General features: G+C 39.2%; 1 protein-coding gene across 1 annotated transcript in view; it reads right to left on the bottom strand.

The window, feature by feature from the left end:
• Positions 1–23,629, bottom strand: part of CUL5 (cullin 5) — a 97,546-nt gene that overhangs the window by 49,665 nt on the left and 24,252 nt on the right. Inside the window, exons 3-4 of the mRNA XM_047070776.1 lie at positions 9,169–9,268; positions 1,366–1,542 (exon numbers count right to left, since the gene is read on the bottom strand). Coding sequence (XP_046926732.1) covers positions 1,366–1,542; positions 9,169–9,268 — 277 coding nt within the window. The remainder of the gene's footprint in view (positions 1–1,365; positions 1,543–9,168; positions 9,269–23,629) is intronic.

Raw genomic sequence — 23,629 nt, 5'->3', positions numbered from 1 at the left:
TAGATCTTAAAAAACACACACAAATCCACCTGAAAGATGTTCCATTTAAATGATGGAAATATTACACACATATCCATATGTATTATCATTCCAAGTAACTGGGTCAGATACAGAAAATATATTAACAACAACAGTAGCATCAATAACGACAAAAATAACAGGTATGTAACATTCACTACGTACCTAGCACTGCTCTAAGTACTTTCCACACGTAACTCATTTAATCCTCAATACCGATATATAGGTGTTATTATCTCCTTTTTAGAAATGCAGACTCAGAGGCACTGAGAGGAAAGCTAACTCCCCACATGCATACAGCTCATTAATGGCAACACTGGGATTTGAATCCAACAACTATGGTCTCAGAATCTACGGTCTTAATCATTAAGTGATGCTGATTCCTGTAATCAGTAGGGGATGGCAAAAATTAAAAGAATAACGGAAAAACAAGAGAGGACAAGATTATGGAACTGAAAATTAAAAAGCACGTAGAAGTATTTTTCTTTTTTGGGGGGGAGGGGGATAATTTCTCACATTGCAGTTATTTCTACCACCCGAGAACCACTGGGTGTCTAAATTTACAGCATCCCTGTCGACATCAGCACAAATTTTAGAGCTTGGAAGGGGCAGGAATGCCGAGGCAACTATTTGAGGGCCTGAGTTTGCATTCAGCAAGTAGCAAGTCGTTTAAAGTCCAAGAGGCATTTCGTACTTTTCTTTCACTTTTCAAATCTATGTTTCTATTTGATTCTCAGAAGCAAGAATACATATGAGAAATGAGGACAGGGAGCTTAAGTCATTAAGGACTGAAGAGTTGAAAAGAACACCTGAGATTCCACTTTCAGAGCTGAGTTCTTTCAATTAAATCACAAGGAGTCTGGACACAGAACTTTTAACTAGAAACTATGCAAAATATGAAAATAAACAGTACATGAGTTCACAATAACTAGAATCAAGTAAAAAGAAAAACATAATAGCAGCTTAGTCACAATGAAACACCAAGATACGAGAAGGTAATCTAATGAGAGATTTTTGAAAGAGGAAAAAAGTAATGTAATCTATAGGAAGGTAAAAGTACAAACAAAGAAGAAGGAAACAGAATACAGAAGATAAAAGTAGGAAAAGGCAGTGATGTCTGAGGGCACAGATCCGCAACTTAACACCATGTGGGATAACGAAACAGAAGTGCAGCTCAACGCGGTTGGAAGAAAGACAGTATTATTCAGTAAAACCCAGCAAGAACTTAAAAGGAATTTATATGTGAAGTAGGAAAGCCCACTTAAAGTCTAAATTACTTCCTAAAGTTGTAAAATAACCCTCTTTCTGAAGACTAGTAAGGGGGACAAAAAGCAAAAATAAACTTACTTTTCGAACAATACTGTCTTCTACGGTTGATTTTTTATTGCTGCCCTGTTTACCCATTAAAGTAATCTCCAGTTGACAAAAAGGCTTCGGTAAAATATCACACTGTGTAAAGAATTTTCGCCATTCAACAATGTATGCTTTTAGCAAAGCTGTATCATCTTGATGGCTCAGTACTCGCTGGAAAAAAAAAAGAATTATATGAATTTGAAATACAGGTAGGTGCTTGAAAGAATAACAGAACATAGCCATGCTATAGAGTATTTTATTTACTGTACAAACTATATTATACTCAAGAAATCAAAACATGTATATATCCAAGAAAAAAACACGTTTACAAAGACTTACTACGGCAATCATTTTGATATATACATAAAATCATGATGTATACATGAAACTGATCAAATGTTATATGTCAACTATATTTCATTTTTTAAAAAATCCCTAAACCCTCTATCCTTAAGCTATCACCTTTTTATCCTCCCCACTACCATTCCCATCCATCCCTTTCCTGGCCCTAAGCAACCATTCATTTGCTTTTGGTGTCTATATATTTGCCTGTTCCAGACTTCCACATGAATGGAAACATACAATATGTAGACATTTATGACTGACTTCTTTCATATAATAGTTCTGAGGTTCACCCAAGTCCTAGGACCTATCATTACTTTATTCCTTTTATGGCTGAATTTTATCCCATTTTATAGATATACCACATTTTATCTATCGGTCCATTGATGGACATCAGGGTTGTCTCCACCTATTGGCTATCATGAATAATGCTGCTATAAATATCCATATCCCCAAAAAGTTCATAAAAAACCTGTGTACACTCACCAAGAAAGAGAGGACTGAAATAAACAACATCAGAAATGAAACAGGAGACATTACAACTGATAACACAGAAGTACAAAGGAGTGGGGCTCCTGGCTGGCTCAGTCAGTAGAGCACGTGACTCTTGATCTCAGGGTTGTGAGTTTAAGCCCCACACTATAGCCTACTTAAAAAAAAATTACAAAGGACCATAAGAGACACTGTGAACAATTATACGCCAACATATTCAACAACAGAGAAGAAATGGATAAATTCCATAAGACATAAAATCTATGAAGACAAAAGAAATAGAAAATCTGAACAGACCCAATCACTAGCAAGTAGACTGAATCATTAATGAAAAATCTCCAACAAACTAAAGTCTGGGACCAAATGGCAACAATGGTGAATTCTACTAAACACTGAATGAGAATATCAATCCTTTTCAAACTCTTCCAAAAAACAGAAGAGGAATAAACACTTCCAAACTCAGTTAATGAGGTTGGTATTACCCTGATACCAAAAACCGGTAAGGATGGCCCAAAAGAAGAAAATTATAGGCCAATATCCCTTAAGAACATGGGTGCAAAACTGCTCAGCAAAATATTAGAAAACCAAATTCAACAATACATTGAAAGGACCATACACGATGATCAAGCGGGATTTATTCCACGGATGCAATGTTGGTTAGTTCAGCACTCACAAATCGATCAATGGGAAACACCACATTAACAAAACGAAGTATAAATCTCATATAACTGGAGTGCCTGGGTTGTGAGGTTGGTTAAGCGTCCAACTCTTGATTTTGGCTCAGATCATGATCTCACAGTTCAGTTAGTGGAATCAAGCCCTGCACTGGGCTCTGCGCTCCAGGCTCTCTCCCTCTCTGCCCCGTCCTCGCTCACATTCACAAGTGTGCATTCTCTCTTGGTCTCTCAAAATAAACATGAGAGAGAGAGAGAGAGAGAGAGCGCGCACACGGGGGAGGGACAGAGAGAGAGAGGGAGCCACAGATTCTGAAACTGGCTCCAGGCTCCACACTGTCATCACAGGCCCCACGTGGGGCTTGAGCCCACAAACCATGAGATCATGACCTGAGCCGAAGTTGGATGTTTAACTGACTGAGCCACCCAGCCTCCCCAATAAATAAACATTTTTAACAAATCATATGATCATCTCAAATAGATGCAGAAAAAGCATTTGACAAAATCCAATATCCATTTATGATAAAAACTTAACAAAGCAGGTATTGAGGGAATTTACCTCGGTATAATAAAGGCAATATATGACAAACACATAACTAAAATCATACTCAGCAGTGAAAAGCTAAAAGCTTTTCCTCTAAGATCAAGAATGGGACAAGAATGCTAACTGTTGTCACTTTGATGTAACATATACTGGAAGTCTCAGAACACCCATACAAGCCAGACGACAAGAAAAAGAAATAAAAGGCATCCAAGTAAAAAGAAGTAAAACTGTCACTATTTGTAGGTGATATAATACATTAAAAATCATGAAGACTCCACTAAAAAACTGTCAAAACCAGTTAAGTTTAGTTTTAGTAACACAAGATACAAAATCAATATACAAAAATGTTGCGTTTCTATATACTTAAACTATCAGAAAGAGAAATTAAAAAAAAAAAAAAGAACAATACCATTTACAATTGCATCAAAAAGAATACCTGAAAATAAATTTAACCAAGGAGGTGAAAGAACTGTACACCCCAAATTGTAAGACATTGATGAAACAAACTGAAGACACAAATAAATGGGAAGACATCCAGTCCTCATGGAATAGAAAAATAATAGCATTAAAATGTTCATACTACCAAAAACAATATACAGAATCAATGCAATCCCAATCAAAAGTCCAGTGGTATTTTTCACAGAAAAAGAACAAACAATCTTACAATTTGTAGGGAACCACAAAAGACCCAGAATAGTCAAAGCAACCTTGAGAAAGAAGAACAAAGCCGGAGGCATCACCCCCTGACTTCAAACTATATGACAAAGCTCTACAGTAATCTAAATCGTGCGGTATTAGCACAGAAACAGACACGCAGATCAACGGAACAGAAAAGAGAGCCCAGAAATAGGCCCACACTTATGCGGTCAATTAATTTACAACAAAGGAGTCAAGAATATACAATGGGGAAAGGACAGAAATATACATGAGGAAAGGACAACCAAGTACCAATAAATGGTGCTGAGAAAACTGGATAGCCACACACAAATGAAAGAAACTGCACCACTCTCTTGCACCACACACAAAAATGAGCTCAAAATGGATTCAAGACTCAAATGTAAGACCACAAACCAGAAAGCTCCTAGAAGAAAGCATGGGTGATAAGCTCCTTAACACGGCTCTTGGTGATGACTGTTTTGAATAGGACACCAAAAGCAACAAAAGCAAAAATAAACACGCAGGACTACGCCAAACTAAAAAACTGCTGCACGGCAAAGGAAGCCATGAACACAATGAAAAGACAACCTACCAATGGGAGAAAGTCATTGCACATCACCTATCTGACGAGGAGCTAGTATCCAAAACGCACTAAGAACTCCTACGACGCAACAGCAAATAGTAAACAATTAGAGTGAAAAATGGGCGGATCTTCCCATGCGTCCAATGACGACATAAGATGGCCAACAGGTCATTCAAAAGATGCTCATTGTCACGAAAATGTAAATCGGAACCACAATGGGCTATCACCTCACACCTGTCAGAATGGCCAGTATCAAGAAGACAAGAAATAACAAGTGTGGGCGAGGCTGTGGTGAAAAGGGAGCCCGTGTGCACTGTGGGTGGGAAGTAAACTGTGCAGCCACAATGGAAAACGCTATGGAGGTTGCTCGAAAAATTAAGAACAGAACTACCATATGATCCAGCAATTCCACTTCTGGGTGTTTATCCAAAGAAAATGAAAACACAAACTCGAGAAGACATATGCACTCCGATGAATACTACAGCATCGTTTACAACAGCCAAGATATGGAAACAACCAAAGTATATCAAAGACAAAGAAAATGTTAGGGGCACCTGGGTGGCTCAGTCAGTTAAGCACCCAACTCTTGATTTCAGTTCAGGTCATGATCTCATGGCTCATGAGAATGAGCCTCACATTGGGCTCCACGCTGACAGGGCAGAGCTCCCTTGAGATTCCCTCTTTGCCTCTTCCCTGCTTGAGCTCTCTCAAAATAAATAAATAAACATTTTAAACCAAGAAAAAGAAAATGTGGTATATATACACATTGGACTATTTCCCAGCCATTAAAAACAAAACAAAACAAAAAGAAGTCTTGCCATTGGCAAGAACATAGACCTTCAAGGCAACAACAGTTAACAATACTGTATTGGATATTAGAAAGTTGGTAAGAGGAGCTCTTAAAAGTTCTCATCACAAGAAAAAAAAATTCTGTAACTATGTGTGGTTATGGATGTTAACTAACTTATTGTAATCAATTCGCAAAACATACAAACATCAAATCATTACACTGTACACCTAAAGCTAATGTCAATTATACCTTAATTTAAAAAATCCAACTTACACAGAAATGTTCACAGAAGCATTATTCAAAACAGACAAAAAGTAGTAACAACCCAAGTGTCCACCAATGACGAACAGATGAAAAAAACTGGTGTATAGTCATACAGTGGAATATTATTCAGCCATAAAAAGAAATGCAACAAAGATAATTATTACAATGTAGTTTAACCTTGAAAACATTATCGTCAATCAAAGCCAGTCATAAAAGGCTTCATATTGCATGAGTCCATTTATAGGAAATGCACAAAACAAACAAAAGCACAGAAGGGGAAAGTAGATTAGGGGCGCCTGGGTGGCTCAGTCAGTTAAGCATCCAATTCTTGGTTTCGGCTCAGGTCATGATCTCACAGTTGTGAGATCGAGCCCCACAACAGGCTCAATGCTGCCTGCTTGGGATGCTCTTTCCCCATCTCTGTCCCTGCTCCGGTCATGCTCACATCTCTCTCTCTTTCTCAAAATAAATAAGTCAACTTAAAAAAAAAAAGTAGATTAGTGGTTGCTAGAGTTTGTGGAGAGTGGGTAATGAGGGGGCGGGTTAACTGATCAGGGGTACGGTTTTTTTTCGGGTGACGAGAATGTTCTAGAATTTGTGGATGATGGTTGCACAACTTTATGAATATATAAAATATGCTTTAAGAGGGTGAATTTTCTGGGGTGTAAATTACATCACAATTTTTTTTAAAAGGGTGGGGTCTATTTCTCCACCACTGGTTTGGGTTGATCCTGTGACAGGCTTTGACCAAGAGAATGCAGATGCGACACCGTGAGACTTCCAAACTGACCTGAGGAGCTCTTGCAGATTTCAGCATCACCTCTGAGGCTGGTTTCCTCAAGAATGGGAAACCACCTGAGAGAGAAAGGCCCAGATGGAAGCTAGCACCGAACACCAAGTTTGTGAGAGAGGCTCTCCTGGATCATCCAGTCCTTGCAGAGCCAACAGCCACCTGCTGGCACACGAACACACCAAGGCCTGGGGCCCCTGGCTGGCTCAGTAGGTAGAGTATGCAACTCTTGACCTCAGGGCTGTGAGTTCAAGCCCCACATGGGGCATGAAGCCCACTTTAAGAGAAAAAAGAAGCAGGGGGAGGGTAGCTAAACTTAGGCCAAATCAGGTGACCCTATCCCCAATTGCTAAATTATACAATTAAGAGCAAAAAAATACATCAATATAACAAAATAACAAAAAAATTAAATACCCGAATAACTTCCCAAGCCTTGTACATTTATTTTTCACTTTCCATTTTGTCATTTTATATAATGCTATAAACATTTTAATGCAGATGGAAACAATCTCTCCTGTTTAAGAGATCTGGTCCTCCCTAACAAGATAAGTTCAGTCTAACTACTGACTAGTAAAATAACTCAAAAAGCTAAATTCTCTTAAAGGTTTAGAAGTCATACATCTATGCCTAGCATTACTACTCCTACAATTTAAATGCTCAGAATCAGCGACACTAATCATCATCCTCAGGGTTTTTCTGAGGTCTACATTCCAGATTTCACTGGATCATATTACAGTGAAACACTTAACTTACTTTGTTTTCCAGTGTAAAGTGTATTTGTTTAACATTTATTAACAATACGTAAGGTGATTGTTTATGAGCCCATTTCCAGAAAATGAAGGATAAAGGTCTATAAATTTGAAATAAATATAATTTATATTCACCAAAAGTCATAAACAGATAAGGTGATATGCTTCCAAGGCAAGGAGAAACTATATTTCTAAATGAGTTCTAGAAAAGTATACTTTTCATTAAATTTTGACACCAAAACATTTATTTTTCTAAGCAAAGCATAAAAATATTACTTATGTTCATTAAAAGATAATTTCCTATAAAACTATAGTTTTTAAAAAATCATTTATCAAAATGACAGAATTAATGATGTTCCCAATAAAACATTTCATTTTGTAAGTAACACCCCATGTGACAGGATTCTTTTTTCATCATGGTAGTGGCTATTAGTAGAATTAAATATATAACAATCATACACATAACTTCAGTATCTTATATAGAAAAAGACCATTTTTTAGGTTAGGATAAAAATGTTAGGCTGCTATCAGTATTTAACAAAATTTCTAGCAGACAACTTTGGCTAATGTTGTATAAGAGACTGACATAAAAATTCACCTAAAGAACAAAAAAATTCTAGCTCTGTAGTTTTCAAAACTTCATTTTATAGAAAGGAAAATAATCTCAGGTCTTCAGGCCCTTCCTCCTTCAAAGTGTTAAGAGTATGGGGCACCTGGGTGGCTCAGTCAATTAAGCATCCGACTTCAGCTCAGGTCATGATCTCACAATTAGTGAGTTCAAGCCCTGTGTCGGGCTCTGTGCTGACAACTGGGAACCTGGAGTCTACTTTGGATTCTGTGTCTCCCCCTCTCGCTGTTCCTCCCCCGTTCACACTGTCTGTCTGTCTGTCTGTCTCTCTCTCTCTCCCTCTCTCTCTCCCTCCCTCCCTCTCAAAAACAAATATTAAAAAGAATATTTTTTAATAAAACTGAAGCAGGCTCCAGGCTCCAAGCTGTCAGCACAGAGCCTGACACAAGGCTCAGACAATGAACTTTAAGACCATGACCTGGGCCAAAGTCAGATGCTTAACCAACTGAGCCACCTGGGCGCCCCAACCTAAAGAGCTATGAATGACCTTTTTTTCATTTCGATATTATGAAACATTTCTATATATTATAAACAAGAGTGAATTTCAGCTCAGCAGCAGCAATGTAAAGGACAATGCAAGGATTTTACAGTTGAAGAAATATCTGGAATTGAAGAAAACTACTATCAGCTTGAGAAGAGATACAGGCTGTGAGAAAAAAACTGATTCATGTGTACTGACACTTGACAAAAAAAACAGTGGGGGTGGGGACTTCTAAAGAACATATAAAAAACTGAACTCTTTACATCTTTTTTTTTTGACAGAGAGCGAGCATGTGCATGTGCAAGCGGGAGAGGGGCAGAGGGAGAAAGAGAGAGAGAGAGAGAGAGAGAGAGAGAGAGAGAGAGAGAGAGAGCGCTTTAAGCAGGCTCCATGCTCAGCACAGAACCCGACCTAAGAGTCGGACGATTAACTGACTGAGCCACCCAGGAGCCTCTTTACAGCATCTTTCAATGGAGGATGATATACTCTCTTAACAGAAAAGGCGCTAAGGGGCGAAAAAACAACCAAATCCAAATCATCTCATTAAAAATTTTAATCAAAATGGGGCACCTGGCTGGCTCAGTTGGTAGAACATGCGGCTCTTGATCTTGGGGTTATGAGTTCGAGCCCCACATTGGGGGTAGAGACTGCTTAAATAAATAAACTTAAAAAAAAATAATTAACAGATGTCCAAAGTCAATGTGATATTTTAAAATTACTTCTGGAAGCCCTACATTCAAAATCAGAAAACAGGAAATTCTCTGAGAAAAGTCTTAAACTTAATACAAAGATGCAGCACTTACTGCCTGTGCTTGCTTGATAAACTCAAGAATATCTTCTTTTAAAGCCTGATGAATTTTTGCTGGACCTTTATCATCCCAGAGACAGACTGCATGCACATCCCTGTAAAAATAAAAGTAAACGAACATGAATACCAGAACAAGAACAAAGACAAAACTCACGTCAAGTTCTGCATGAATAGTTTCCATGGATCAAGCTACACCAAGATGAGGGTGGCTGAATCCATCCATAAGAACCAAGAATTTTTTGTAAGCTGTTGTCACACATACACTTGTTTCTTTTTTTATTTTACTTTCTCTGTTTTTCTCCTTAATCTCTATTTACTGGATTTTTTTTTTTTTTTTAAGTAGGCTTCACGCCGAGCACAGGGCTTAAAACTCTTGAACTCATGACCCTGAGAACAAGACCTGACCTGAGGTGAAGAGTAGGACATTCAACTGACTGAGCCACATAGGCATCCCCTCACTGGATATTTTGAATTACAAAAGCAAGCTCCCGTCTTCCAATCCCACACCCCAAGGTTCACTACTATTAATTTCTTTCTCATATAGCGACAAGTGTAAATTCTAATTCTTTACCAGAATATATGCACTATTCTTTAAAAAAAAATTAGTCATTTAAATACTAGCAAGTCTCTTAGCTTCCCCCATATAGTCACTATATTTACAAACTAATTACCACTGTATCTCTGTTATTTAAAAAAACAAAACGAAAGCTCTCATAAGTTGGTATACTAAAACTCTGAATTTATAAAGCTGATATTATATAAATATATTTAATGTTAACACAATATGTTCAATAAGTTAATTTCTTAATTGCCAAGCTGTAGAGTAGGGAAACTTATAACAAAAGGACAGAATCTTATATCGAGGATTCTTTTATCAAAAAATGTTCCCCAGTGATTCATTTAGTACCTAATGGAGCCCCTGTTATAAAAAATGTCAGAGAAATCAAAGTAAGACATCTCCAGAATTGTAATATTGTAACAATGACCAAACAGTTTGCTTTGTATACAGAATCTTAGGAACATCAATATAACAATGTTCTGTCTGCATATTCATTTGAACTTACTTTGTCACCTGTTAAATTTAGCTTTTACCTTAATAGTGGTATCTAGCTCACTGCCCAGGATGCAGCAAACATACAAATCTTTGCTAAATAACAACAAAATAGGCAAATCTGATTGCTTACTATGTGCCAGTTACTTTTCTAGGCTGTTTTTACTCATTTAAATCTTCACAGCAACTCTGAAAGAAATACTCTTTTTATCACCATTTCACAGGTGGAGAAACTGTGGCAAAGAAAGGTTACGTAACATTCCCAAAATTACACAGCTAGTATATAGTGGAAACAGGCAGCTGGGCTTCAGAACACACACTAAACCATTCCCCAAATTCACTCTTGCACCTCTCCAAACCAAACATTCAGCCAACAGCAGCCAAAGTGATCTCCATAAAACAAATCACATCATATGAGCGGTACCCTTAAAATCCTCCAATGGTTTCCTACTACTGTTTGAATAAACTATAAAATGATTAACTGATCCCTCTACAATCTCACCTCATGACTAAAATCAACCGGCTAAAATCAACTGTTACAAAAATAGGTTGATTCTGGGGCACCCGGGTGGCTCAGTCAGTCAAGCGTCCACTCTTGGTTTCAGCTCAGGTCAAGATCTCACAGATCGCGATATAGACCCCCATATTGGGCTCTGCTCTGACAGCTTGGGCCTGCTTGGGATTCTCTCTCTCCCTACCTCTCTGCCCCCTGCCCCTCCCCGAGCTCACATGTGCACACCTGCGCTTTCTCTCTAAATAAATAAATAAGCTTAAAAAAAAAAAAAAGGTTGATTCTAATTCAGTATGCGTGCAACTACTGTGCATATAAACCCAAGATAGTTCAGGAACCCAGGAGAGGGGGAAGAGTAGAAGTGAGAGGCAGAGGGGTAGTAAGGAAAAGGGAAGGCTCCCAGGAAGAGTTGGTTTCCTGAGCTTAATCTCCAAGAACAAGTAGGAGTTTGCCAGGCAAAGGTACAAGGGGGTGCGAGAAGGACATGGTACACACAAGTACCAGTAGGAGTACAGAACTGTGGATTACTGTGGTGCTTGCAGTGAATTTAACCAAATCACTGTGGTTCTCATGTCAAGCAGGGAGTGGTAAGCAAGAAATTGGGCAAATGAAGCCTTTTGCAGCCACATACTACATTCAATCATGGTCCTACTGTATCCATCACCTAAACGTCTCTCCAATTTGGACATGTGCATCTATTACCACCACCAAAGTCAAAACCACCATCATCTCTTACTTTATTTACTGTAACAAAACTCACATGCATGGACTGCTTACCATGTGCCAGGCAGTGTACACATACTGACTCGTGTTAGTTTAGGTCTTCCCAGAAGCAGAGGGGATTAGACATGCAAGAGATTTATGGAAGGAACTATATGCAAGGGAAAATGCGAAGTGTGCTACAGGAAGCTGGGCGAGTGATAAGCTCACAATGCCAGTCTGATCCCTGTAGGGAAGGGTGGAAAGGAAGGTTGGGTAGGAAGAGCCTTAGACTGTCTTGCAGTTCTAAGAAAGTTTGGGAGTTCTGAGGCAGAAGTCACCCATCAGAGGAGTCTGTGCCACCCTGATGTAGGACTACCCTAGTATCCCTGTACTCAAAGTAGTGCTAGGTACATTTTAGAATGGCTAAAATGTGGCGTGAGTCTCATAAGGCAAGAGGGAATGGTGTGGTTAAGAATGCAGGGTTGGGTCACTCCCAAGTAATCTTACCCAAGAAAGAGCTACACTTGTGACTGATTTAACACATCTTCCCCAGCTCCCTTTTCTCAACCTCCAGGTATTCCTAACTTTTGTCACATCAGCCCTCTTTTCTCAACCTCTGGGTGCTCCTAAGTATGTCAACAATACGCTCATTCTTATTCAAACACAACACTACTCTTCATCACCCAGAAGACCCTGTCAACTCTCCAGGTCAATTTTAACACACAGTTTGAAAAACATGTAATGTACCTGAGGAATGGATTATGATAATACCCTTAAAGCTCTCTATGTTCCTCGCCCAGATCCTACTCTCTTCTATCCTCCCTAGAAGTAACCAAGCCTGAATTTACTATTTTTTAAGTTTTATGACAGACTATGAGTATTCCTGACCTTCACGGAAATTGTATCAATAATCTTTTGGAATCATTTTGTACTCAACATTGCTTCTGCTATTTACCCGTACAGACAATATGCAGTTTTAGTTCGTGCAGTTTATCTGTTGTATCAAATGGCACATCAGCATAAAAGGGAAGGAGTAATGGTCAGCAATAAATGTATGAAATTAAATCCGAATGGTTAAGAATACAATCTCTTGGAATATAAAACCAAAGTGCTCTTAAAAATGTTTGGGAGCTCAAAAACCACAAAATACCTAGGAATAAATCTAACCAAAGAGGTGAAAAATTTATACACTGAAAACTATAGAAAGCTTATGAAAGAAATTGAAGAAGACACCAAAAAATGGAAAAAGATTCCATGCTCCTGGACAGGAAGAACAAATATTGTTAAAATGTCGATACTACCCAAAGCAATCTACAAATTCAATGCAATCCCTATCAAAATAACACCAGTATTCTTCACAGAACTAGAACAATCTTAAAATTTGTATGGAATCAGAAAAGACCCCAAATAGCCAAAGCAATCTTGAAAAAGAAAACCAAAGCAGGAGGCATCACAATCCCGGACTTCAAGCTATACTACAAAGCTGTAATCATCAAGACAGTATGGTACTGGCACAAGAACACTCAGATCAATGGAAGAGAATAGAGAACCCACAAATGGACCCACAACCATATGGCCAACTAATCTTTGACAAAGCAGAAAAGAATATCCAATGGAATAAAGACAGTCTCCTCAGCAAGTGGTGCTGGGAACACTGGACAGCGACATGCAGAAGAATGAACCTGGACCACTTTCTTACAACATACACAAAAATAAACTCAAAATGGATGAAAGACCTCAATGTAAGACAGGATGTCATCAAAATCTTCAAGGAGAAAGCAGGCAAAAACCTCTCTTATCTTGGCTGTAGCACCTTGTTACTCAACACATTTCTGGAGGCAAGGGAAACAAAAGCAAAAATGAACTACTGGGACCTCATCAAAATAAAAAGCTTCTGCACAGCGAAGGAAACAATCAGCAAAACTAACAGGCAACCTACAGAATGGGAGAAGATATTTGCAAACAACGTACCAGATAAAGGGTTAGTATCCAAAATCTATAAAGAACTTATCAAACTCAAAACCCAAAAACCAAATAATCCAGTGAAGAAATGGGCAAAAGACGTGAATAGACACTTCTCCAAGGAAGACATACAGATGGCCAACCAACACATGAAAACATGCTCCACATCACTCATCATCAGGGAAATACAAATCAAAACCACAATGAGATACCACCTTACACCTGTCAGAATGGCTAACATGAACAACTCAGGCAATAACAGATGTTGGTGAGGATGCGGAGAAAGAGGATCTCTTTTGCAATGTTGATGGGAATGCAAGCTGGTATAGCCACTCTGGAAAACAGTATGGAGGTTCCTCAAAAAGCTAAAAATAGAACTACCCTACGACCCAGCAATTGCACTACTAGGCATTTATACAAGGGATATGGGTGTGCTGTTTCGAAGGGACACATGCACCCCCATGTTTATAGCAGCACTATTGACAATAGCCAAAGTATGGAAAGAGTCCAAATGTCCATCGATGGATGAATAAAGAAAATGTGGTATATATGCACAATGGAGTAGTACTTGGCAATCAAAAAGAAGGAAATCTTGCCATTTGCAACTACATGGATGGAACTGGAGGGTATTATGCTAAGTAAAATTAGTCAGACAAAGAAATATAGGACTTCATTCATACGAGGACTTTAAGAGAAAACAGACGAACATAAAGGAAGGGAAACAAAAATAATATAAAAACAGGGAGGGGGACAAAACATAAGACTCATAAATATGGAGAACAAACAGAGGGTTACTGGCGGGGGTATGGACTAAATGGGTAAGGGGCATTAAGGAATCTACTCCTGAAATCATTGTTGCACTATATGCTAACTAATTTGGATGTAAATTAAAAAAAAATTAAAAAAAAATGTTTGGGTGCCTGGGTGGCTCAAACCAGGGTGGTGCCTGGGTGGCTCAAACTGGATGGCTAATTTGGATGTAAATTTAAAAAAAATTAAATTAAAAAAAAATGTTTGGGTGCTGGTTGAACATCCGCCTCTAGCTTTTGGCTCACATCACGATCCCAGGGTCGTGGGGTAGGGTCCTGCGTTGGGCTCCCCACTGACCATGGAACCTGTTGAGATTCTCTCTGTCTCTCTCCCCCACCTGTGCTCTTTCTAAAATATAAATAAATAAATAAATAAATAAATAAATAAATAAAGACATGTTGTAAGGGAAAGTCTTAACTACTTAATTATATTATGAAAATCAGGGAGTCGGGGGAGTAGGAGAGGGACAAAGTAAAGGTTTTTCAAAGCTTTCAAGGGGACAGGGAGAAGGGACAGGAGAAGCATCAAGCGGTAAGAAGTATTCCAAACGCTTCAACCTCCTTCGGTACAAAGAAAGTAAAACAGAAAGAATGTGACCCTGGTGTAACAAACAGGTATTTTGCTTTTAATTAATAGTAACACTATACGCTTCTGATTGAGAGTCGGAAACAGAAATATAACCACTAATGGAAATGAATTTTCAGATTAACAAAAAGAAGGAAAACAAAAAATGAAGCAGTAAGAATATCTAATAATTAGTAATAAAGTTAGAGAAGCAATAAAACAAGAATATCAGCTATAATATTACACATGAACTCAATAAATTATCCCACTGGAAGACAGTAGGCCCTTCAAAAAGACAAATATTGTGTGATTCCACTTATTTTTTAAAATTTTTTTTTTTTCAACGTTTATTTATTTTTGGGACAGAGAGAGACAGAGCATGAATGGGGGAGGGGCAGACAGAGAGGGAGACACAGAATCGGAAACAGGCTCCAGGCTCTGAGCCATCAGCCCAGAGCCCGACGCGGGGCTCGAACTCACGGACCGCGAGATCGTGACCTGGCTGAAGTCGGACGCTTAACCGACTGCGCCACCCAGGCGCCCCTGTGTGATTCCACTTATATGAGGTACCTCGCATAGGCAAACTAGGAGAAAAATGGGCTCGGTAGAGACAAAGAACATGAAGTTTTAAAAATGGATAATAATGTTGATGTTTGCACAACAGTGAATGTGCTCAATGCCACTCAACTGGTTAAAGTGGTACGGTTTTATATAATGTTTATGTAATGTAATTTCCAAAAAAAAAAAAAAAAAGGTACTAGGAAACACAAATAAAATAAAGCAGGGTGGCAACACTAGTATCATCCACAGAGGAATTTAAGGTTAAAATAACTACAGAGAGGACACATTATATAATAATGATAAAAAGCATTATTTATCAAGATATACCCAATTCTTTGGACCAAAAAACAAAACAAAACAAATTTACCTAAATATAAAACAAAAACAGAGGGGCACCTGGGTGGCTCAGTCGGTTGGGTGTCCGACTTCAGCTCAGGTCATCATCTCAGAGTTTATGGGTTTGAGCCCCACGTCGGGCTCTGTGCTGACAGCTCGGAGCCTGGAGCCTGCTTCCGATTCTGTGTCTCCCTCTCTCTCTGCCCCCCCCGCCTCCCCCCACTAAGGCTCGGTCTCTCTCTCAAGAATAGACACTAAAAAAAATTTTTCTTTAAACACAAAAATAGTTACAAATGTAAGAACTTGATACAAATACAATGCATATGTTAAAGCATACCAGTTAGGAGGCATTCAGCTGAACCATTAAATGCAATTATGAGTGGCTCAGACTATTGTTATTTTTCTTAAATAATAGAAGTCTAGAGATGGGCAGCTACTGGGGTTCATTCAGAGACTGAGAAGAGGCTCCTTCTCTTTCCACTCAGACACATTAGCATGGCAGCCTCTTACTTCTGTGAAAAAGAGGACTGTGCCAGGCACGTTAGTTTAATTCATCTGAAAAGCAAAAACTTTCTCAGAAGCCCTCCTGTAGACCTATTTGCTGGAACTGTGTCACACGGTGACCCAAACAGCAAGGGTAGTTGAAGACTATTACAATATGCAGCCAAGTGGAAAGTACATGGCACAGAATGGGGGTGCCTTAGCTAATCAGCAGTGTCTATCACAAAATCTCTTAACATCTGAAAATCTAGACAAAAGAAAATTAAGGACATAGAGGAATGTAAAAATACAATCAACAAATATGACTTATTAGAGATTCTTATTACAACTATCAAAATGATAATTTCTTTGGGGCACCTGGCTGGCTTAGTCAGTGGAGCAGGTGACTCTTAATTTGCGGTCGTGAGTTCAAGCCCCACACTGGCTATACAGACTACTTAAAAATAAGATCTTAAAAAAATACTATTTTCTATGAGCATATACATGCATATAAAATTTGTAAATATATTTATACTTATTAAAAAAATTTTTTTAACTATTTATTTTTGAGAGAGAGACAGACAGACCATGAGTGGGGGAGAGGCAGGGCTAGAGGGAGAGACAGAATCCGAAGCAGGCTCCTGGCTCTGAGCTGTCAGCACAGAGCCCGACGTGGGGCTTGAACCCAAGAACCGCGTGAAATCAAGACCCGAGCTGAAGTTGGACGCTAACCAACTGAGCCACCCAGGTGCCCCTATAAAGACATTTTTACAGGCTATTTCCCTGATCATAATATATAAATAAGTAAATGATAAAAAAAAAAACTCCATTATCAGAAGGTAAGTCCTTACATAATATGTGGATTAAAGAACAAAAAAACCTTACTAACTAAAGAATCTACTAACTTACTAAGAGAGCAATAAAAAGGCAAACATTTCATACTGCAAAGCCTGTGGTAATAATAAAAGCAGCATTAAAAAAATGTATAACCCTGGATGCTTTCATTTTAAATATAAAAAGATAAAAGAACTAAGAATTTATCTGAAAAGAAACTAGAAAAAAAACCAAAATAATTCAAAGTAACCAGAAAGAAGATACTAATCAAGATACAAATTATGGATGTGGTAAGGAGAATAAATTGAATATTCTTCTTCCCAAAGAACTAATTTTTGCCTTTTCCCTTTTTCTACCACACAATGATTTTGTATTTCATTAATTTTGGCTTTTGTCTTCCCTTCCTTATACTTCCTTTAGTTTTAACATGCTAGGGTTTTTTCCTCATTAAAAAAAATTTTTTTTTTAGTTTATTTATTCTGAGAGAGACAGAGACAGTGTGATCCGGGGAGGGGCAGAGAGAGAATCCCAAGCAGGCTCTGCACTGCCAGCACAGAGACCAATGTGGGGCTTGAACCCACAAAACTGTGAGATTATGACCTGAGTCAAAACAGAGAGTTGGATGCTCAACCGAGCCACCCAAGCACCCCTTTTCCTCATTTCTTGAAATGAGCACTTAGATCACTGACTCCCAACCTCTTTTTTTCTAACACATGCATGAAGGCTATAAACTCCTTAACACAGAAGTTGTTTTGATATGATACATCGTATCAAAACAATTTTTAAAATGTGGTTATGTGAAAAGACAAAATGGATCAACTCCTCAAGACCAGATAAAAGTGGGGCACCTGGGTGGCTTAGTTGGTTAAGCATCGGACTTTGGCTCAGGTCATGATCTCAAGGTTCATGGGTTTGAGCCCCACATTGGGCTCTGGACTTACAGCCTGGAGCCTGCTTCAGATTCTGTCTCCCTCTATCCCTGCCTCTCCCCTGCTCGCACTCTGCCTCTCTCTCAAAAATAAATAAAATATTTTTTAAAAAAGACCAGATTAAAGAAAAATGCATAGGATTAGGGATGAAATACATGGTATATCCACACATACAATATAAATACGCTATTCATGCCATCTCAAATTTCAAAACCTAGAGGAAACAAAAATGAAATATGAGAATAGACTCTTTGTCTTATTCCCAATTAAAAAAAAATGTTTATTTATTTTGACAGAGCACGAGGAGAGGCAGAGAAAGAGACAGAGGGAAAGAGAGAAGCTCAAGCAGGCCCACGCTCAGTGCAGAGCCCGACTCGGCTCGATCTCACGACCACAAGATTGCAACCTGAGGCAGTATCGAGTCAAATGCTTAACCGACTGAGCCATCCAGGCACCCTTTATTCCCAATTTTAAGTAGAATGTTTCCAACATATCACTATTGGGATGATGCCTGCTGCTGGAATACTTGACTAATTTATTTTTCCCATTTTTTGGAAACATTTCTTTCTTTATGCCCTCATCTATGGAGATAATCAACTTCTCACGTGATTTTAACTTTTTCTATTTGGTTTTAAGTTCAACTGTCATTTTATTTCCCTCCTTTTATTGATTTCTCTCCTTATCTTGTAAGTTTCTGAATCAAGATATTTAAAAAAAATTTTTTTTCAATGTTTATTTATTTTTTTTGGGACAGAGAGAGACAGAGCATGAACGGGGGAGGGGCAGAGAGAGAGGGAGACACAGAATCGGAAACAGGCTCCAGGCTCTGAGCCATCAGCCCAGAGCCCGACGCGGGGCTCGAACTCACGGACCGCGAGATCAGGACCTGGCTGAAGTCGGATGCTTAACCGACTGCGCCACCCAGGCGCCCCTGAATCAAGATATTTTAAATGACCCTAAATGGTCGTGTGCGGATACCCAACTTGGTTCGGAATGCTGTTTGTGTTCTTCGGCTTCACAGTCAGTTTCTGTGGAACAAATTTTTATCAGCTAAAATGTTTTGGTTTCCACTCTCTTGTGGTTTTGGATGGATGGTGTCTGTCATTTTCTATTTATATTCATCTTTTGGTCAGGATTCCTAGTTTAGGAGCACCTCCTCTTTAGTTTACGAAAGCTCAATTTCTTAATGGCCGACGCCGGGAACAGAAGAAAGGGTACGTGTTGGGGCGCCTGGGTGGCGCAGTCGGTTAAGCGTCCGACTTCAGCCAGGTCACGATCTCGCGGTCCGTGAGTTCGAGCCCCGCGTCAGGCTCTGGGCTGATGGCTCGGAGCCTGGAGCCTGTTTCCGATTCTGTGTCTCCCTCTCTCTCTGCCCCTCCCCCGTTCATGCTCTGTCTCTCTCTGTCCCAAAAATAAATAAACGTTGAAAAAAAAATTTAAAAAAAAAAAAAAAAAAGAAAGGGTACGTGTTTCGTATCTGCTGGATCCTTCAATCCTCTAATTACTTACCCGTCTGGAAATATTTTTATCTTGCCTTAATCTTGATTACACACTTGACTAGGTAGAGAATACCAGGTTTAGAATAATATCCCTTCAAATATTTAAAGAAAATGTTTCATCAGACCCCTACACCCAATTTGATCAATGAAAAGGACTGGGGATAGCCTGCTTTGAGACTTAACTGTACTTCATCACTCCAAGAAAAGTAGGACTATTTTGTTCATCCTTGGAATTCTGAAATTCCTTAAGGATGTGTCTTGGCATGTTTTTTTTAGCACTTTCAGTGTTAAAACTCGTGGCGGGGGGCAGGGGGCACCTGGGTGGCTCAGTCAGTTGAGCGTCTGACTTCGGCTCAGGTCACGATCTCTTAGCTCATGGGCTGGAGCCCCATGTTGGGCTCTGTGATGATAGCTCAGAGCCTGGAGCCTGTCTCAGAATCTGCGTCTCCCTTTCTCTGCCCCTCCCCTGCTCAGGCTCTGTCTCTAAAATAAACGAACACTAAAAAAAAAAAAAAAGTTACATCTTTATTAAAAAAAAACTCGTGGGGATGGGTGGGAAGGGACAAGAGTATTCAGTCAATTTTCTTCTTATATTTTTGGACTATACCCTCTCCTCTACTATTTCTGTTCTCTCCTGGCATGACTTTACCCAATTCTAGATCGACCTTCTTCCTTTCTTTCTTTTTAACGTTTATTTATTTAGAGAGAGTGCAAATGCAAATGCAGGAAGGACAGAGTGAGAGAGAAAGAGAAATAATCTCAAGCAGGCTCTGCACTGTCAGCACAGAGCCTGAGGTGGGGCTCTAACTCACAGACTGCAATATCATGACTGAAGTCAGACACTTAACTGACTGAGCCACCCAGGTGCCCCCATATTTCTTAATTTCCACTTTATTTTCCATACTTTGTTTTTGCTCTACATTCAGAGAAAACTCTGCTTTTATTTTTCAAATCACTGATTTGGTCTTTTATTTTTTAGCTCTTTATTTTTTATTTCAAAGGTCTCTTCTTTATCTTGACTCTCATTTTCAGTGGCATCTCTTTCACTTTCTTCCTCTTTGGTATAAACTGGAGTTTTTTTTAAGAGTTCTTTTCCGAGCCTTGCATCATCTATTTCCTCCAAGATGGCCCTTGATGATCCCCATCTCCTGGTATTCATGGCCGTGTAAGTTCCCTCCCACAATGTACAAGCATTTGCATGATTAGCAGCACATATGTAACGGTTTGTCACTTCCCAAATTATGTTATAAACACCATGAATTCCACCTGGGGAGGACCCTCTTTCACTCTGGGGAAAATACACTGCCACACTGTAAACTGCCCTACGGAGGGGCCCACATGGTGAGGAACTGAACACCTGCCAACAACCATGTAGGTAACCAGAAAGATCACTCAGCCCTAGCTGAGTCTAGGCCTACATCTTCTGCTGAGCTCCACTGCAACCTCGAGAGAGACTCTGAGTTACGCCACCCAATTAAGCTGCTACCAGCTTCCTGACCCTCAGAAACTGTGACAGAGTGTTTTTTACTTCCAGATGCTAAAGTTTAGAGGAACTTGTTATGCAGCAAGAGACAAATGATGAACAGAGATACAACAAAGAGAGGCAGAGAACTATTGTAATCATTCAGATGAGGATGGGGGAAGAAGCTGGGATGGAAAGAAGTCTCATTCAAGAGATATTTAATAAAAATCTATGAAACCTAGTAATCAACTGAATATGAGGGAATTAAAAAACAGAAAGCTGATGGTAGCTTCTAGATGTTCGGTTTGAAACTATGAATAACACATTTTTATCATTCTAAACTTGGAGTATTTACAGAACTTAAGAGACCAGACACATAGAGGAAAAAACAGACCATTTGAGTCTGGAAGTTCATGTCACGAGAATAATCTAGATTGCTTTTGCAGATATGAGAACTCAGTTAAAGGAATAAAAAGAAATGAAACTCTGGAGGAAACCAAAATTTAAGAGGTGCACAACAAAAAGTCAGCTTACATGACAGAGATGAGGCAGACAAGAGAGGAGAAAGTGGCGTCAAAAACCAACTTGGGGGGCACCTGGGTGGCGCAGTCGGTTAAGCGTCCGACTTCAGCCAGGTCACGATCTCGCGGTCCGGGAGTTCGAGCCCCGCATCGGGCTCTGGGCTGATGGCTCAGAGCCTGGAGCCTGTTTCCGATTCTGTGTCTCCCTCTCTCTCTGCCCCTCCCCTTTCATGCTCTGTCTCTCTCTGTCCCAAAAATAAATAAACGTTGAAAAAAAAAAAATTAAAAAAAAAAACCCAACTTGGGGGGGGGGGCGCCTGGGTGGCTCAGCCAGGTGAGCATCTGACTCTTGGTTTCGGCTCAGCTCATGATCTCATGGTTCATGGGTTCAAGCCCCACGTCAGGCTCTACGCTGACAGTGTGGAACCTACTTGGGATTCTCCTCCCTCTCTCTCTGCCCCTCCCCTACTTGTGTGTGGCCCCCATCTCAGATTCAAATCAAAATAAACTTTAAAAACAAAAACAGAAACCAACTTAGGAACAATAAAAATACATTTAAAAATAACTTATAATAAAGATAAATTTTCTTTAAAATGAAGCATCCCAAGTTCAAAATAATTTATTATTTAATTCTGGCATCGACTTCACAAACCAGAGTCAAACCAAGTATGTATATAGAACAGCAGCAGTTATTAACCAAGGGAGGTACCGTCCCCACAGAGGCTCATGGGGAAAAATCTGAGAGCTTTTCTTTGGTTTCATTAATGAGAAGTAGGGAGGAGAGTACACGGGGAGTGTCCACTACTAGAGGTGATGAAGGTGAAGGCCACAGGTGATAAACATCCTGCAATATGCAGCACAATCTTGTTTAACCACTTAAAATGCCAACAGTGCTCTTACTGAGAAACAAGGATATATGAGAAAAAAATGGAACAAATAGCCAATGTACTTTAAAAATAATACAATATTTTAGTGCCTCAAATTTAGAAAGATATAAGCAATCTAATTATTAACTCACGTGATCAAACAGGCTAAAATCTGAAAGGTTTTAATTAATGTAGGTCTTGCAATTTTGGTGATGGCATGTAAGATATACAAGAATTCTTTAACCTAAAAGGACTACATATCGAGCTGCCTTAGATACCTCAAGGAGATCAAGGAATTTTACAGAAATGACGTGATGAGACCACTAACTAGGGCACGTACAAAGGTGTTGACGATTTCTGCTTAGAAACAGACTTGAAGCAGGGACACCATCACACTACGCTCCCTCTCCTGGTCAGGAGTGCACAGGAAACAAGCATTATTCTACATGATAAATGATATTATCAACACAAATTGGCAAAAACAAAACAAAACCAAAAAAACCCCACCACATTCAACATATTATTCATAAAATAGTTTAATCAAATAATTTAAGAAAAATATATAATATACATGAATGCTACGAATTTTTTAAAGGGCTTAGCTATTTCTTACTGAACTCTAATTTTTCAAAAGGCAGAATCATGCGTGTAAGTCAATTAATATTATGCAACAAGTTCTACATTATTTAGGGAAATTAAATTTTTCTTATGTAATAAAGAGAAAAAGAGCACAACAGCTTAATGTGTTTGGGTTACTCAGTCACACACCTACAACTCACTAGTAGAGTATTTCACTAGACCATGCACAAAAAGATTATAGCAAGTCTGAGACAGTTATCCTTAGGAAGATATGCTTGCAAGGCTGGTGCTTGTCTACTACCTGGGAACTTGAATTTTGCAAAGGTTCTCACCGTTTCCCTACAAGAATGGCTCATGGTGCCTTAATGTTTCAGTAAACAATCTGATTTATGATGAACACTTGCTTTTCAACTAGGAGTCCGGAATTTTAGGTCATGTCAGGCAGAGGCTATTGTGACCAGTAAAAACCCTGGGCACTGAGTCTTTAATGAGCTTTCCTAGTAGACATAATTTCACATGTGCTGTCACAATTAGTTGTTGGAGAAGTGTCTCCTGTGTAACTGCAATGGGAGAGGATGCTTGGAAACTTGTACCTGGTTTCCCCTGGACTTGCCACCCCACCTTTGTTGCATTTTGCTTTGTATCCTTTACCGTAACAAATCAGAGCCATGAAGATGACTATATGCTGAGTCCTAGGAGTACTCCAAGCAATCAATGAACCTCGAGGTGGTCTTGAAACTGATACAACTGGTGTCAGAAGTGGAATTCACTAGCACCGCTGTGACTCAC

This window comes from Lynx rufus, unplaced genomic scaffold, assembly GCF_022079265.1.
Source record: "Lynx rufus isolate CCGP_SWC_20201006 ecotype Redwood Valley unplaced genomic scaffold, mLynRuf1.p SCAF_9, whole genome shotgun sequence".
In the NCBI taxonomy this organism is placed as follows: Eukaryota; Metazoa; Chordata; class Mammalia; order Carnivora; family Felidae; genus Lynx; species Lynx rufus.
This window is presented reverse-complemented; position numbering and strand designations above follow the sequence as displayed.